Source organism: Rhinatrema bivittatum, chromosome 3 (assembly GCF_901001135.1).
Source record: "Rhinatrema bivittatum chromosome 3, aRhiBiv1.1, whole genome shotgun sequence".
Classification (NCBI taxonomy): domain Eukaryota; kingdom Metazoa; phylum Chordata; class Amphibia; order Gymnophiona; family Rhinatrematidae; genus Rhinatrema; species Rhinatrema bivittatum.
In genome coordinates this window covers 573,129,814-573,147,402 of record NC_042617.1, presented here as the reverse complement: position 1 = coordinate 573,147,402, position 17,589 = coordinate 573,129,814, and the positions used below count along the sequence as shown (strand labels likewise).

The window sequence follows — 17,589 nt, the reverse complement described above, 5'->3', positions numbered from 1 at the left end:
CTTGCTTCCTTAAATAAATAAATAAATAAATAAATAAATAAATAAATAAAATGTGTCTTTTTATTCTGTAGTTGGAGCATTTCTATATCTAGAGAATGTGTATTTCTATATTTCTAAGGCCAGCATACTGAGGTCAGGGGGAGAGATAAAGTGTGCCCACTGCCACTAACCCATGTCAGTCTTTTTTTTTTTTGGGGGGGGGGGATGTTTGCCCTTCTCTATTAGCCTCCCAGTTTGACCTCCTTAGCCTCTGCCCCTGAGGAGCAGGGATCAATTTTTTAGGGGAAGGGAGGGAGAATGGAAGAGGGAAGCCATCAATGGTTTTCGCACAAGGTGCCATTTGCTCTAGAGCCAACCCTGAGCCTAATTTATTGAAGTTCATTAGGGTATTCTGTTTTCTGCTGAATCACAACAAAGTATTGATCAAAGTTAGTTTCAATGAATTGGTGCTTTAGTCAGCCTCTGTTGCTATGAATCAAATGATCAAAATTTGCAGTGATAATAAAATGTCTTTATTGTCTGCATATTTTATAACTTACATTCATTTTGAAAAAATATTATAATTTCCCCAAGATCCATTTTTATATATATCAGGAATGCTTGAACAAGCAAAGGTATACACAATCCAATTTTAGAATTATTTTGCTGCAGCTAAAATGTGTTACATAAAAGTAATCAAAGAGATGATTTCCCCTTATGCTTGGGCATGCTTTGGCAATTCTAGATCAAAAAAGTGTTCATCAATCATACCATTAAAAAGAAAGCATACATTTCAGACTTTGTTTTCTTTTTTTTAAATTATGAAAATATTTAAAAAACAAAATAAAAATAAGGTTTCTTAAATTCTAAAGTGTTTTTTTTTTTAGCTTGGTGTTGCAATGCTAAAAAAAAAATATACAGTTTTACACAGAACATACTGTATTAATTTACTCATAAACCTGGTCTGAATGCACCATACACAGTTCATTCTTGCATTCTTTACTGGAGAAGTGGTGTGGAAATATATCCATTTTGTTTTTTGTACACTTTGATTTGAACTTCTGCTATCATAGTTCAAACAAGTCAGTTAAAGAGTAACAATGTTGGTCTTCTCATGCACACTCATCTTTTAAATGCATTTATTGAAAGAAAGGATTTACAGAAGATGGAAATCACAGGATTTTTCATGAGCTTGAAGGCTTGCATACATATGTACAGCTTTTGGTAGACATCTCTAAATTAAACGTCAACTTTATAAATTATATAAGAAACAAATTGATCACAATGTTCACTTCACAACATGTTCATTTTGGTTTGAATGATGAAGTCATTTCTTCGAAATATTATGTGGAATTAAAAAAAAACCAAACTAACAAACTGGTATAGTTGTCCTTGTCTTGATTTCAATCATATCTTCAGATGCTCTGCAAAACAAAGAGAGCATGTACTTTTTTTAAAATAACACATTTTCGTGCAAGAATAAAGCTGTGGCATGCATTGTTCTTCTTTGTAAGACGGCATGCAAAATATCCTATCACTACAGCAGAAAATCCAAACAATAAAATGCAACTTTGATGAGACATGGATTAGCTCTTATGACATCCTGTCAAAAAAAATAACCAATAACAAATCTCCTGGCTGAATACTGAAAATCATGAGGATGAATAGAAAACCATAGCAGCATCCTTTGGTGTGAAAAGTGGAATGCTAGTAAATCTCAACACAGTATATTTAATTAGATTAAATGGAGCCTTCATATATATTGATACAAGCCGTTAAGCCCATTAAAATGGGTGAGATTTTTGTCCCCTCTCCTCCTACGTCTTTGCTCTGCTCCGCTCCTCTCCCCCCCCCCCCCCCCCCACCACCACGAAGGGCCAGAGGTGGCGGCGGTGGTAGGAGCTGCAGCGGTGGCCGAGGGGGATCTTGCGAGGTGTAACGATCCTGCCATCCCAACTCCCTCCCCCCTTCCCAGGTGGTGGATGGACGGGCTCAGACTTTTTTCACTCTATCCTTACAGGCCCCAACTCCTTTGCTCTCCATTAGCTCTCCCTTTCCCCTCTACACTCAACCCCTTCCACTCTAAACTCTAAGTGGAGAGCTGGGGAGGGGGGGGGGTAGAGAATCTCTCTCTCATACAGCCCCTACATAGGCTTCCTCTCTCTCTCTCTTGCACATACACTCTCCCTCTGTCCCTCTCGCACGCACACCCAATCCCTCTCACACACATACACAATCCCCCATGTAGTCTCCCTCTATCTCTGGCACTCACACTCGCCTTCAGCACACATTACTACACTTCTCTCTCACACAAAACGGGTGAGATTTTTGTTCCCTCTCCGCCTAAGTCTTTGCTCTGCTCTCGCAAGAGCTTGCAAAGTTCCCACGCCTGTTGTGTCAGGGAGAGTGATGAAAACACTCTGCCCCCCCCCCCCCCCCACGAAGGGCCAGAGGCAGCGGCAGCAGGAGCTGCAACAGATTTGGGACACGTTGCCTGGCTTGCTTTGCTCTTTCTGGGAGACCTGTGCCTTTAAGAAATCCCATCGGAGGGGGGGGGCTTGAGAGGGAGGAGGGCTCTGGATTTCACTTTTATTGCTCTGCTTTGCTGGGAGTGGGGGTGGAGCGATGCCCATGTAAACTCTTCCCCTGGTGGCTGAGAACCACGGGCGGGTTGCCAGCACTGCTCCCCCCCCCCCCCTGCAGTTGCGGGATGTTTACTTGGCTTCCTCTTATCTGTGGGACTCAGGGGGTGGGGGAGGAGGGCGAGCTGACTCAGATCTTCTCTGTTCAGCTCTTTGCGCTTTGGCTGCTGCAGGCTGCAGCTGCTAGTGATCTCTTCACAGCCGCTTTCTACTGCATATGCTCTGCTCCGGCCATCCCAACTCCCTCCCCCCCTTCCCCTGCAGTGGACGGACTGGCTCGGCAACTCTTCTGCCCTTTCCTCTTCCTGTGCGTAACGGTCCGGCAGTCCCTACTCTCTCCCCCCTTCCCCGGCGGTGGAGGAAAGGGCTGAGCCATTTCTCGACGTGGTGGCTCATCTGCCCTTTCCTCCTCCCCTCCGTGATACCCAGCATGTCGCACAGAGCTCTCTGGTCCGCACATGCATGATAGAGCTGCTCTCTACTGCGCATTTGCAGGCCGTCGGTCAGAGCCCATTTATATTGTAGATATATAGGTGTCTAGCCATTTTTATAGTCATAGTCCTAAATTGTGTCCTTTTTTTTTTTTTTTTAAAGAAAAACCCTTTGATATGTTAATCAGCTAGGTAAAGAGTGAATCTGCAAGCACAGAAGGATTTCCTAAGACAATATCCCTTAGTGATGATCAATTTCAAAGGGATGTCTGCAGGTAAAGTATGCTTTATCCACAGAAATGGCCCTTTAAAAGATTGTACGACATACAGTGTACATGCACGTAATTTTACCTTGGTATGGGCCTTATTTTCAAAAGGATTTACATGTGTAAAATGTGGTCTTATATACATAAATGGGATTTTTAAAATTGCTCTGGAGATTGTGCACATTAAAGTATGTGCACAAGTGATTCCATGCCTACTTTCATGCACATTAGAAAGAGGCAATGGGGAGGAACAGAGTTGGGGGCAGGGATACTTTTCATGCTTTGATTTTCAAAAGTATACACATAAATCTACTTGCACACATTTACATCTTTTCATGAGCAGGTATAAATGTGTGGGCATGGATACTGGGTTTCACGCATACCAGCTAATTTTCAAAGCAGAATTTATTCATATATATCCGCTTTGAAAATCGAGGTTAAAATCTGTATGTGCATTGCACACACAAACTTTAGTCCTACTTGGAGGGCTGAAAATTACCATCTTTATGTGTTGTTTTTCCAACAACATTTACTCTCGATTCCTGTGTTGACGTTCAAGAAAATCCATGCAGCAGTTGCTGAGTTGTAACATGCACATGGACGAACCGCTGCACCCTCAGAAGCAGAAGTTCTCACACTGATGACTTTAGACACAGACTACTCTAAAATGATTATAAAGGCAGCTTAGAGAATGTTTGGTGACTTCACAGAATCACATCAACCATGTTGAAAGCAGAGCATCTAGAACGAAGATAATTTTCAAAACTGCTCGCGTGAGCCCATTTAAGCAATGTATGTGGGCGCTACTGTATTTAGCTACATGGCTTCGATGTACACAGAAAAGTAGCGGCAATTGGATAAGTTCCAATTTATCCAGCTAAGAAATGGCACATAGCTTGCTAAGTCTAACAAGTGCTACTTATCTATCTAAGGCCTAGATTTTCTAACATCGCAGAGCTTTTTGAATCACGCGGTACTGGGGGGCGGGGGGGCGGGCCTGTGAAAGCCGGCAGCGATCGCACCACCACAGTGTTATTGCTGCCGGCTTTCGCAAACCAATAGCGCCACCGTGGAAAGTGGTGCTGTTGGGCGCGTTACTGGTGGCGATAAGGGGGGGGGGTCTTACCTTTTCGCCGCCAGCGATGTCTCCACCGCATCCGCCCGAGTGCCACCCCGACTCCTCCCCTTCCGTTGCTGACGCTGCCCCGACTCCGTCCCGATCTAGGTATTACATGCGATATCAATAGAAAATGATCCCCTAACTAGTGCTTTTTGGACTTGCTGTATCTGAATATGTAAGAGAGCTGGATAAGTCTAAAAAAACCCTACTTATCCAGATAAGTTAAAATTTGTCCATTGAAGTAGTGGCAAAGGCATTACTTATAATGCAGCAATACGTTGAGCGTCAGCGTTTTTCAGAATTGCTATTCACATGGGGGCGGATTTTAAAAGGAGCGCGAATAGGCCTACTTTTGTTTGCGCTCAGGCGCAAACAAAAGTACGCTGGATTTTAGTAGATACGCGCGGAGCCGCGCGTATCTACTAAAAAACCTGGATCGGCGCGCGCAAGGCTATGGATTTTGTATAGCCGGCGCGCGCCGAGCCGCGCAGCCTACCCCTGTTCCCTCCGAGGCCGCTCCGAAATCGGAGCGGCCTCGGAGGGAATCCTCTAACACCCTCCCCTCACCTTCCCCTCCCTTCCTCTACCTAACCCACCCGCCCGGCCCTGTCTATACCCCCCCTTACCTTTGTTGGGGGATTTACGCCTCCCAGAGGGAGGCGTAAATCCCCGTGCACCAGCGGGCCTCCTGCGCGCCGGGCCGCGACCTGGGGGCGGGTACGGAGGGCGCGGCCACGCCCCCGGACCGCCCCGGGCCGTAGCCACGCCCCCGTACCCGCCCCCAAAACGCTGCCGGCACACCCCGAAAACGCCGCGACGACCGGGACCACCCCCCGACACGCCCCCTCCGAAAACCCCGGGACTTACGCGAGTCCCGGGGCTCTGCGCGCGCCGGTAGGCCTATGTAAAATAGGCTTACCGGCGCGCAGGGCCCTGCTCACGTAAATCCGCCCGGTTTTGGGCGGATTTACGCGAGCAGGGCTGTGAAAATCCGCCCCATGATGAAGTTTTAGGAGAATGATACGCTTCCGGTGAAGAATTTAGGACAGCGAGGGATAACGGAATAATGTGAATTGTGTTTTACAAATTTGATTCAAGACATTATTGGAAGATATTTAGTGAATATACGAGTTGAGTTGGTGATGTAAGAACTTACAGAGAGAAGCGTTGGACACCGATATAAGAAACGTTTGAAGGTTCGGGACAACAGGGGATTGTTTTTTTCTCATTGAGAGTGAAAGCACATATCAGAGGGTATTACAAAAGACAGCCCTGAAGAAGCCTGATTGGCGAAACAAGGTTCCTTGTTGGGGAGGTGGATTTACAAAGTACTGAAAGATGAATTTTGAAAATACCGAGTATGTGAAGATCGTGGATTTGAGTTGAGAGCCTCTAGAATACCCGTGTTCTGAATCAAGGAACAATATATGTTGAAATACGGTGCAATAAAAATGTTGGGAGGGGGTTTCAATTATAATAATAGGATGAATGTGGATGGATGAATGTTTGTATTGAATTTTAGGTATGGGGATATTTATGGTTATTTATCAGGGATATTGGTGTATGATATATGGTGTCCATAAGATCATTTAAAGATTGTGTAAAAATAATATAAAAATTATAAATGTGTGACAAATTTCTGTATGAAGATTACGTCTGTAATAAAATTCTAACATTAAAAAATGATGATATTTGACTATATGTATGTTAAAATCACTATATTTCAATATTGTTAATTAGTGTCCTTATGGTGTGATATTATAGTTATTAAGTATAAGGACTGTGTGTAGCCTTTTGTGTTTTGTACCATAAAGGCATTACTTAGCCAGATAAGTGTGTGCAAATAATATAATCACATAGTTGTACTTCAGATTTCAAAGGATATGTGAGTAGATTTTTCTCGTGCTATTTAGATGCCTTTACCCCCCTGTAATCTGGCTTTTACACACATACATCGGGGATTTTCTAACATGCACAGCAATGAAATAACCAGATTGACCAATTAGTCTACCAGTTCACCCAGTCTATTTGAAGCTCATGAAGCCCCCACATTGCATTCAGACCCCCCCACTCAGTCATTTTTTTTCTTTTTTAAGATGTTTACAATCACTTAGGTCAGATAATGACCAGGTGTAAACATATGCAAGAAAAAAAAAAACTTACACACATCACTTTGGCAAGTTGTAAAGTAGCAACTTATTCATGTCATTGTTGGCCTCTCCCTAAAATAACCTTTTCTTTTTTTTTTACACATGAAAATTTGCTCACAAACCCTGATTTGTGTGTTTGCTGCAGTTTTTAAAATACTATACTTGCATATATGCTATTTTATGTGTGCAAGTGTTGTTTTTTTAAGCGCACAACGTTTGACAATTCACCTTTAAGGATGAGTCAGTTGACCATGCCCTGGCTTCAGTCCCAGCTCAGATCAATTCACCCCGCCACACACTTCCTACCAGTACTTTTTTAGTTGGCTGTAATCTAGTTCAAATCAAAATTCGATTTGTGTAATCACTGCTGGGATTTGCCAGGCTTGATTCAATTTGCTCCGCATTCCCTAAGTGAACCAAGGTGCAGCTTCATGTCTGACAGTGCAAGGGAACTGTCTCAGATATTTAATTCAAACCAGCTCTGCTGGAGTGCAGGATGATTTCTTGAAATCAAAGCAGTCCCTCTCACTCAATCTGTGACATTTACAGGTGAGGGGTGTGTGTGTGTGTGTGTGTGTGTGTGTGCAAATTTTCAAACTGTCCACAATTAGACGAAGCCCACAGGTAATATTTTAACCAAGGACTTTACACGAGTTTCCTAAGAGAAACTTTGAAATTTGCCTCAGGAACAAAGTACCCATGAACTTTTGCACCTAAATTTTTGTATGGGCATTTTTCTATGGAAAAGAAAAGATGGAGGAATCAGCGGCATTATCTGTGTGCATTATTTTCCCTCTTCTGGTCTAAACACACTCCCTCCCCCACCCAACGCTGCCGTCTCCAAATGTGGGATGACAGGTACACTTTTAGCCCCACTGAGGGAGAGCAATTTTCAGACTGCTAATCTGTGTACATTAATCACTATTAATTTGTCTTTTTGGTAGCTTTTTCACAAATGATCAACATCATATTAATAATCCAAGCCACAGATGTCCTTGCCTAGGGTCAAACAGGGTTAATAATTCAAATCTAGTTGATATGTCCATTTCAGAGAATATTCAAATCTGTTTCAAACAAGTTCATTTATCTCTAGTACAAACTCTTCCAAATGATGGAAAATCATAATTTTGATTACAAAAGTATTAATATAAAAGAAAAAAAAAAAGGATGCTGTTATCTTCTAGATCTGGTGATTCAATGTGCTTTATAGGGGGATCATCATCAACTACTTAATCTAGAAGCAAAAAGATTACACGGGTACTTCTACAGAGTCACACGTCTTTCTGACCCTGTGCTCAGTTAAATCCTAAAGCTGAATTTTATTATTAGCCAATAATTTAGAGTACTTTCATTGTTGTCAATTTTTGTCTACATTATCTGTGTTTGCATGGCTTGAAATCTATTTCTCTTTTTCCTAGTTAAATAGAATATTAGGAAATCCTTACAAGTCTTTATTTAAGTGACTCTTTAAAAAAAAAAAAGAGGCTGTTTATTTCTTCCCACCCTGCCCTACCTCCACCCACCCCTAAGGTGTTTTCTTCTTAATTGGTTCTTCCAAGGATTTAGGTTAATGATTAATAGAAGAGCTAAGAACCAATCTCACAAATTGTATATTATTCACTGTTAGCAAAATGCCTTTTATTCAGTGTAACAATTGTGGTGCTTGTATCCCAGGGTTTACTATTTGGAGAATTAAGGATAACCTAATTTGTCTTCAGCTGTCTGCAATGAAAAAGGAATTGACTCATCTGAAAGGGGAATTGTCCAGGTTTCAATTAACCACCCCTTCCTTTCGGCATCCAGAATCTCTCTCCCAACTTCCACAGAGCAATCAGAAACCTAGGAATAAACGGCTTACACTGGGCTCTGGTAGAACAAGACCTGTTGCTCTGAGACACCCAATTTCCCTAACTTTGTAGTATCCTGTATATCCACCCCCTTAGAGAAGTCATACATCCAGGATTCAGAAACCCAGGAATAATTAGATTTCAGTGGGCTCGGACAGAATAAGGTGTGTGATGAGAAGACACCCATGCTTCCCAGTGTTACTCTTACATAACCAAAAAACTAAAAGAGATAGGGGTACAATGAAATGGCATGCAATGAATATGTCAACTTTAGTTAATAGAGATGTGAATCGTGTGATCGATCGTCTTAACGATCGATTTCGGCTGGGGGGAGGAGGGAATCGGATCGTCGCGGTTTTGTTTTTTTAAATATCGTGTAAATCGTAAATCAGGGGAGGGCGGGAAAACCGGCACACTAAAACATCCCTAAAACCCACCCCGACCCTTTAAAATAAATCCCCCACCCTCCCAAACCCCCCCAAAATGTCTTAAATTACCTGGGGTCCAGTGGGGGGGTCCCGTTGTGATCTTCCACTCTCGGGCCACGGATGCGTTGATAGAAATGGCGCCGGCGCTACCTTTGCCCTGTCATATGACAGGGCAAAGGTAGTGCCGGCACCATTTTGCTTCCTGTCCCCCGACGTCACGAGCGTAGGAGATCGCTCCCGGACCCCCGCTGGACCCCCAGGGACTTTTGGCCAGCTTGGGGGGCCTCCTGACCCCCACGACTTGCCAAAAGTCCAGCGGGGGTCCGGGAACGACCTCCTGCACTCGAATCGTGTTGCCGTAATGGAAAATGGCACCGGCCGTACAGCAATATGGCCATATGGCCAGCGCCATTTTGCAAAGTGGCGCCGGCCATATGGCCATATTGCCGTACTGCAATACGGCAACACAATTCAAGTGCAGGAGGTCGTTCCCGGACCCCCGCTGGACTTTTGGCAAGTCATGTGGGGGTCTTGTGGGGGTCAGGAGGATGGGAGATTTATTTTAAAGGGTCGGGGTGGGTTTTAGGGATGTTTTAGTATGCCGGTTTTCCCGCCCTCCCCCTTCTCCTCCCCCTTCTCCCAATTTACGATTTTTGACGATAAATCAGGGGAATTCCTATTAAATATCGCCTCTAATGATTTTTGACGATTTAAAATATATCGGACGATATTTTAAATCGTCAAAAAATGATTCACATCCCTATTAGTTAATCAAACATGTACAATCTTAAAAACACAATTCATGTATATGCTCACACATGGACCCGTGCTAACTAACTAATATGCTACCATATTTATGGACTCCATATGGGATCAATAACTGATAGAAATGGTGTCCATGCAGTACAAAAAGATTTCCACAATTTAGGGAAGAGGATTAGATATATGGCAGAGACTGTTGCCTTCTCAGAAGTATTACCCGTTCATGGGAAGAGAATGGGAAAGCTGTGCCATACAGATAATTTTTGGTTACATTGGAGACTGGTGCCATTACAGAACAATAAAAGGTTATATGGTAAGGATGGCCTCCATTTGTCTGTGGCAGGAAAGCAGATGCTAAGTGAGAAATTCAGATCATACATTATCAGGCATTTAAACTAGAGAACGGGGTGGCAGGAGGTGACCAATATAATTGGCATGCATCTCCAAGCAATAAAAGAAGTGAGAGAAAAATATAAAACCAACCAGTTTTAAAAAGGAGATAAAGTGACTAGGAAGAGCAGCAAACCAACCGGTTCATCAAAATGCATTATGGTGTTAACACATGCGATAACGCATTAATGCATGCATTAACACCATAACACATGCATTAATAATGCTAGCGTGTGGCACAAATGCAAATTTTTGGAAGGGATGGGATCAAGGAGGAGTTTGGGTGGGATTTAGGAAAATGAGGGGCAATATTGCACCGTGCGATAGCATAACGCCTGCTATCACACAGTTTTAATGCCAGAAATATCACACATTTTTTTTCTGTTTTTAGGCTGTTCAATATGCTTGAAATGGCCATAACACAATTTGCAAAAAAAAACTTTTAAAACTGCATTTTGGCCATTTCTGAGCTTGGGAAGGGAAAGGGGGCGAAGTGGAGAGTGGAGAGTGGAGTAAAGAGAGAGAGAGCCTCTCAATAGGAGGGTGTTGGTTTAGGGGCCAGTTTCTCATGTAGAGTGAGATGTATGAACAGCACAATACACCTTGGTGAAGATTTGACATCATTTGGAGTGAGGAAAAACCTCACAAAGATGAAATATTGTACCATGTCATCTCGCCCTAGCTTGATGGTACCCTGGTATAGAGTCCATCAAGCTAGGGTGAGAGAAAATAGTAGAAATGGCATCTTTGTTATCATGTGGTGCAGTAATTCCAAAATTTCCCTAAACACGCCCCTTTTTCTTATCACAAGCATTATCAATGCGTAACTAATGCATTTTGATGAATCTAGGGGCAAGGGAAAAAAGTTGGAAAGCTATGACCACAAATACTCATAGTCTGGTCAATAAAATCCCAGACCTGCAGGCCCTAATGGTGGAAGCAGACTTGGGCATTGTTGCTGTTACAGACGCTTGGGATATGGCCATCCTGAACTATAACTTGTTAAGGAAGGACATAAAGGACAGGAAAAGGGGAGGAGTAGCTCTTTATGTCAAAAACAATATCCAAGCAACTGAATTGTAAGGGACATGGGGTAAAGAAGAAGCATTATTGAGCATCCTGAAAAAGAAGGTGGGGCTTCCATTTTTACTGCTGTGATCTACAGGCCTCCAACTCAAACAGAAGAACTGAATGGAGATGTAGTTGAAGACATCCAAAAAGGTGGGAAAGAAGGGAAAATTATTGCCCACTGGAGATTTTAATCTGCTGGATGTGCATGGGTGTATCCCTTCTGCAGAATCTACAAGAAGTAGAGAAATAGTAGATGCCCTTCAAAGAGAACCCACAAGAGAACCCACAAGAGAACCCACAATAGTAGATGCCCTTCAAAGAGAACCCACAAGAGAACCCACAAGAGAGGGTGTGATACTCAACTTAGTGCTCACTAATGGGGATAATGTCTCTAATATCCAGGTAGATGCCCACTTGAGCACCAGATAGTATGATTTGATATCACAAATTTTATACAGAGAATTAGCACAAAGACCCAAGTTTTGAATTTCAAAAATATGGACTTTGTCAAAATGGGGACAGACCTGAAAGAAGAACAAGAAAACTGAGAGAAAATGGGTGAGATGGATTATAAAGTGCTGTTACAAAGGCAACAAATCTATATGTTAGAAAATTAAACAAAAGTAGGAGGAAAAAGAAACCAATCTGTTTCTCAAAGTAGGTTACTATAAAAATAAAGTAAAAAAAGAACAGTGTTCAAGAAGCATAAAGGATCCCAAAAAGAGGAATACAGGGAAGAATGCCTGATGATCCTGTAGGAGACAAATAAAGAAATCGGGAAAGTAATAGGTCATGTGGAAGAAAGGATTGCCAAAAAGATAAAGCTAGGTGACAAAATAGTTTTCAAATATATCAGAGAAAGAAAGTAGGCCCGAAGGCAACATGGGTTCGCCAGGAGGAAGGTCCTTCAGAGGTTCCTTTTTGATTGTGTGACTAGAGAATTGGATCAAGGAAGAGCACTCAATGTGATTTACTTGGATTTCAGCAAAGTTTTTAAAACTGTCCCACATAGGAGGTTCAGGAATAAAATTAGAAGCTTGGGAATGGGCACCAAGGTGGTGGAGTTGATTGCAAACTGGTTGAATGACAGGAGACAGTATGTAATGATAAATGGAACCTACTCTGAAGAGAGAACGGTGTTAAGTAGAGTGCCACAGGGATTAGTTTGGAACCAATTCTGTTCAATATTTTTGTGAGCAACATTGCGGAAGAGAAAGAAATTAAAGTTTGTCTATATGCGAATCATACAAATCTGCAACAGAGTGGGCACGCCTGAAGGAGTATAAAGAATGAAAAGTAATTTAAGAAAGCTTGAAGAGTGGTCAAAGATTTGGCAAGTGGAATTCAATACAAGAAGTGCAGTTCATGCATCTGGGGTGAGGTAAACCAAAAGAGCTGTATTTGATGGGTGGTGAAAGACTAATGCACACAGACTAGGAGAGGGACCTTGAGGTAATAGTGTCTTATGATCTGAAGGCAGGGAAGCAATGTGACAAGGTGATAGCTAAGGCCAGAAGCATGCTGGCCTGCATAGAGCGAGAGGAATAACCAGTAAGAAAAAGGAGATGATAATGCCCTTGTACAGGTTTTTGGTGAAACGTCACCTGGAGTATTATGTCCATTTCCAGAGCTCATATCTCAAAGGATAGAGATAGGGCACAGGCAATCCAGAGAAAGGCAAACAAAATGATGTAGGGTCTGTAACAGAAAACTTATGAGGAGAGGGCTAAAGGATCTAAATATGTATACCCTGGAAGAGAAGAGGTGCAGGGAAGATATGATACAGACCTTCAGATACTGTATCTGAAAGGTTTTAATGATGCATGAACTTCAAACCTTTTTGATTGGAAAAGAAACAGAAGATCTAGTGGTCATGAAATGAAACTCCAGAGGAGATGACTCAGAACCAACATTAGGAAATATTTCTTAAAGAAGAGAGTGGTGGATGCCTGGGATTCCCTTCCAGAAGAGGTGATAAGCATGAAAAATTCAACTAGGCATGGGATAAACACTGTGGACCCCTAAAAGCTAGAGTTTGGAAATGAAGAAAAGTATACATGGGGTTGACCTGTATGGAGCAGCATTTACTATCCTTAACAGAAGGCATGGGGATTACTACCCTTAACTAATGAGTCTTGATGCTTTTGACACAACTATAAGTATAATATCGCTCTCCGCTTTGATGGCACGAGGGAAAAAAGGGGAATTGGGTTCAGATGACAGCCAAATGCTGGGCCCTGACTTTTACAGTCCAGGTTACTGATATGTAGTCATTAGAGAAAAAGCACAGGAAGACTGCTTCTACGGCCAAGTCCAAAAGCAAAGCATGTACAAGCAGCATTGTCTGACTTATCAAGAAGGCTGCGCACCACGTCAAAATAATGCTAGCAGTAATTTTATTATGAGTTTGATAGTTGCTTGGTGTTGATTGTAAATAATATTACCCTTGACATAAGGCTTGGGGGTAAATGCTACCATAAGAGACTTGCTGGGCACATTGGATGGACCATTTGATCTTTTCCTGCTTTCCTTACTAAGTCATTATGTTACTATGTTAAATATTGTTATCATAAAAAGGCACTTTATTTGAAGAAAAAAGGAAGGAGCTTGCCCTAGCAGCTGTTAACTTTATTAAGGTAGAAAATAAAGACCAATAAAGCCTCCAAATCAAATTTTAGAGATTCTGCAGGATCATCTGTAGGTGTGTGTTGGGGGTGGGGGGCAGGGTAGCAGATTTTAGATGCAAAGTATAACTCTCTAATATTCCATCTAAATATTTCCTAGCATCTCCTCTAGTTACATAACAGGGTCAAGGTTCAAGAATGAAAACAAAGTAAGTGAAGTGAGCGCTTGTTAAAAACCAAGAAATCCAAGATTCGTCACATTACTTTTCAGTTTAAGCTTTGTCTAAGGTGATTACAATGTAAGACTTTGAGGGCTTATAGTCTGAAGAAGGAGTAACTTTATTTGGTGGAATAAGGAATAAGGATGAAGAAAAGCTGCTGAGTTCCAGATGCCATGTATGCCATTTAGAGAAATGTTAATGCATTTTAGCAGGACAAAATTACATTACAGTTTAGCAATAGAATTCCCATTATTTCTCACTACAAGGTTTGAAAAGCAGGACTGTGAATCCAGAGATGTAATGGGGGTAAAACTAGGACTGACTCAGACATGAAACATGGATCTTTCTGGTCTCCTTACAATAACTTGCCCTCTTCTTTTTTGCATAAACATAACTAGAATAGATTATGGGATTTACATGCTTAAGACTAGGTTTTCAATGCATAAATGCACTTTACACTTGTAAGTGGGATTTTGAAAATTGCTACATTACATGCCATTGAATTGTCAATAGGTTTTGCCCTTAGGGATGGTAATCTTCAAATCGATGCACAGGCACACATTTTTCACACGTGCATCAATATGCACCCAGCTACATGGCCATTTTATAACTTGAATGTGTGCATGCGTAAATTTTATAAAATAGTCTGACCATGCGCACATGTGCGTCCAGTCAAGTACGTGTGCCTATGCACTTAAATCCCGCTTCTACTGCGTAAGTTGGGGAATTTTTAAAGGAATGCATATCCACGCCATTGCCAGTTTGTCCACCAGTTCACCCAATTAACAGCTAGGTCCTCCAAACCCCCTGGTTGAATAGCTTACACTCCCCCCCTCCCCAGATCATTAAAACCCTCAGGTATGGCTAATTTTTTTTTTTTTTTAAACTTACACCTCATCCCTAGCAGAAGTAAATTTCTAAGGCAAGGGATCTGGGTGTGCTCCCAGGCATGGAAGTGTTTAAGCACACATCTCTTGACCATGCCCCAAAATGCCCATGTCCCACCCAGACCACATCCATGCCCCACCCCATTTTTGATTTTTTTTTTTGAGATGTGCATGCATCTGGCAGCTTTTAAAATTCAGTGGGCATGCGCAAGCCAAGCTTGTGCATGTATCTCCCGATTTTGGCATGAACCGGGCTTTTTAAATTCACCTTTAAGTGCATAAATGGCTTTTGAAAATTGCTAGAATAGTATGTTACATTTACACATATAACTCTTTTGAAAATCACTTCCCTTGTGTGTAATACTGAGCTTATATGTGCAGAAGTAGCTTCTACTCATGTATTCCGAATTTTATAAACATTTTTAAAAAGCACATATTTTAACTTTTGCATGCACATAAACATACATATGAAAGGGGCAGTTTAGGGGCGTTCCCGGGTGGATCCAACAGTTATGCACATAGGTTGCTATTTTAAAAGACACACTTCTACATCTAATTATGTGGCATAAGTGATATTAAACATCTTTATTGTGTAATACTGACTACAGAGGAGGTCTAGATGAGTTTGAATTGAAGAATCAAGAGGGTCTCAATGACCTGGAGAAGGACTGGGCATACTGGTGGACTAATTTGGTAAAACTGGTGATTTAACCCACACGCATTTGTTTTAAAAAAAAAACCACCAGCTTACTTGCATAAATCCTAACATGCTAATAAATTCTACTTTATTTTTGCTTGTAGAATATATGTGCATGTATTTGTAAAATAAATGGGTAAAGTATGAACATTCAATGCATTGATATATGCTGTTTCAAATGCAGTGCATATATTCGCAAGTAAGCCTACAAATGCACATATGTACTAGGCCAAACATATGCATATTTTATAATATGAACATGTATGATTTGCACAGGTTATAAAATGCTAGCTTAGATCTATGTGCAGCCATTTATGCACATATATGGCACCACATGTAGTTGAAAGTTATACTCTGTCTTTTTAGCTATTTCATTTGGACACAAAATTCACATGTACGCATTCAGTCATCAGGCATTAATATAATTCTGTAGGTTATATACACAGGAGATATACACAGGAGATAGAGAGCAAAACGCAGAATAATCAGAACACTAAGAAAAGCTACCATGTAACCTTCATTTCCCACATTCTAAATTATAGACAGTGTACAAAAGCCAGAGGCATTCTCTATGTAAATCCATTTCCAGCAATTAGGCCCTAACACACTATTTGCACTGCTTTAAGAATATGTACAGAACTCAAATTATATCCATTATTTAGCTAGAGGACAAGAACAAGTCATTCCAGTACAATATTCTAACTTAATTCTCCTACTCAAATGATTTTAGTATGGGTCATACTGTATATACATAAAAAGATTACTGTCTAGTTAACTCTATCTTCAGTTCTCACTTTTTAGTTGCATGAATTTAACAATGCCCCATTCCATTAAAAAAGAAAAATAGTCCTTTTTAAAGAGCTAATGCATTGTATTCTGCTTTTTTCAACATGGCAATTATTTTCATATTTGAAATTCAGAATTAGTGTATATATAGGGAAGAAATTTTGAATAGTCTACATAGCTGCAAGCATAATACATGGGTACTTTTGTAACAGCAGATCTTGTAGTTAACTTTCCAAAGGAAACTATTAATATACTTAGCACCTGTTTCTGCGAGTGATGGAACGGGCAAAACACCGTACACATATCTGAAAACCCAGATCTATGTATTGTTTACTCCCCTGAGCTAAACACTGAGATGCTTCAGTTTAAAGTGCACGAGATGAGTAAGCCTGCATACATACTGCTCTGCCAGGCAAATCTAGATGGGTAACTCCATAGTTACCCTACTAAATCCCTTTAAAATTGTCCTCATTATTCTTAACTGCTAAGACAAAGCACAAAATATGTTCACATGGAGATTCAAAAGTTGAAAGAGTTTATATGAAAAGATTTTTGTATTTGTCAGTTCCAAGAAAATCTCAGACATGAGATTTCAATATGAAATGTTTGTTGGGTAGATGTAGATGTATCTCTTAATTGCTAATAATTTGAGTCCAAGTACCTTTGTAATCTACAGGATAATATGTTCTAATTCAAATGATTCACTTTCTTATTTAGTGCATAACAACTGTAGGTTAGGAAATGTTCAGTTATAGTGGGTATGCAATGAAAAACTGTTCATCTAATTATCTGGAAATCTCTTTGCTTTTTTTTTTTTTTTTTTAAGTCCTAGAGGTTTCTAGATTGGTACTTCTAGGTTAGTGTGATCCCACTGACACACAACATATTTTACTCCTGGAGAATTCTGCAGAATTGCACAACATAGAATTCCTGCACAAAATTGAAATGTTTTGCGCAGAATCTGGACTACAGGTTCAGCAGCTGTGAGCAGAGCCTATCCCACTCACAGCAAAGATAAAGTGAATCCCTGCAGGCCATCAGTAGAGTCCACCCTGCTTGCAGCCAAGGATCAGAGAGGCATGGTGGTCATAAGCGGAGCCCATCCTGCTTGTGGCCAAGAATCAGAAAGGCCAAGCAGCCATGAGAGGAGCCCATCCCACTCGTGACCAAAGATTCAGAAGAGAGGCCCAGAATAGCTGTAGGCTGAGCCCATCACAACTCCAGCTGTGAGATAATCTTTGAGCCTATTGTGAGAAAGAGTGGAAGGGTATGTGTGTGTGTGTGTGTG

General features: G+C 41.2%; 1 protein-coding gene across 3 annotated transcripts in view; it reads right to left on the bottom strand.

Annotated features, from left to right (window-relative positions):
* Nucleotides 1-498: 498 nt before the first annotated feature.
* VIP (vasoactive intestinal peptide) overlaps nt 499-17,589 on the bottom strand; it is a 46,895-nt gene continuing 29,804 nt past the window's right edge. For all 3 annotated transcript variants that reach the window (XM_029596561.1, XM_029596560.1, XM_029596559.1), the window contains exon 7: nt 499-1,403. In XM_029596561.1, coding sequence (XP_029452421.1) covers nt 1,395-1,403 — 9 coding nt within the window. In that variant the 3' untranslated portion in view covers nt 499-1,394. The remainder of the gene's footprint in view (nt 1,404-17,589) is intronic.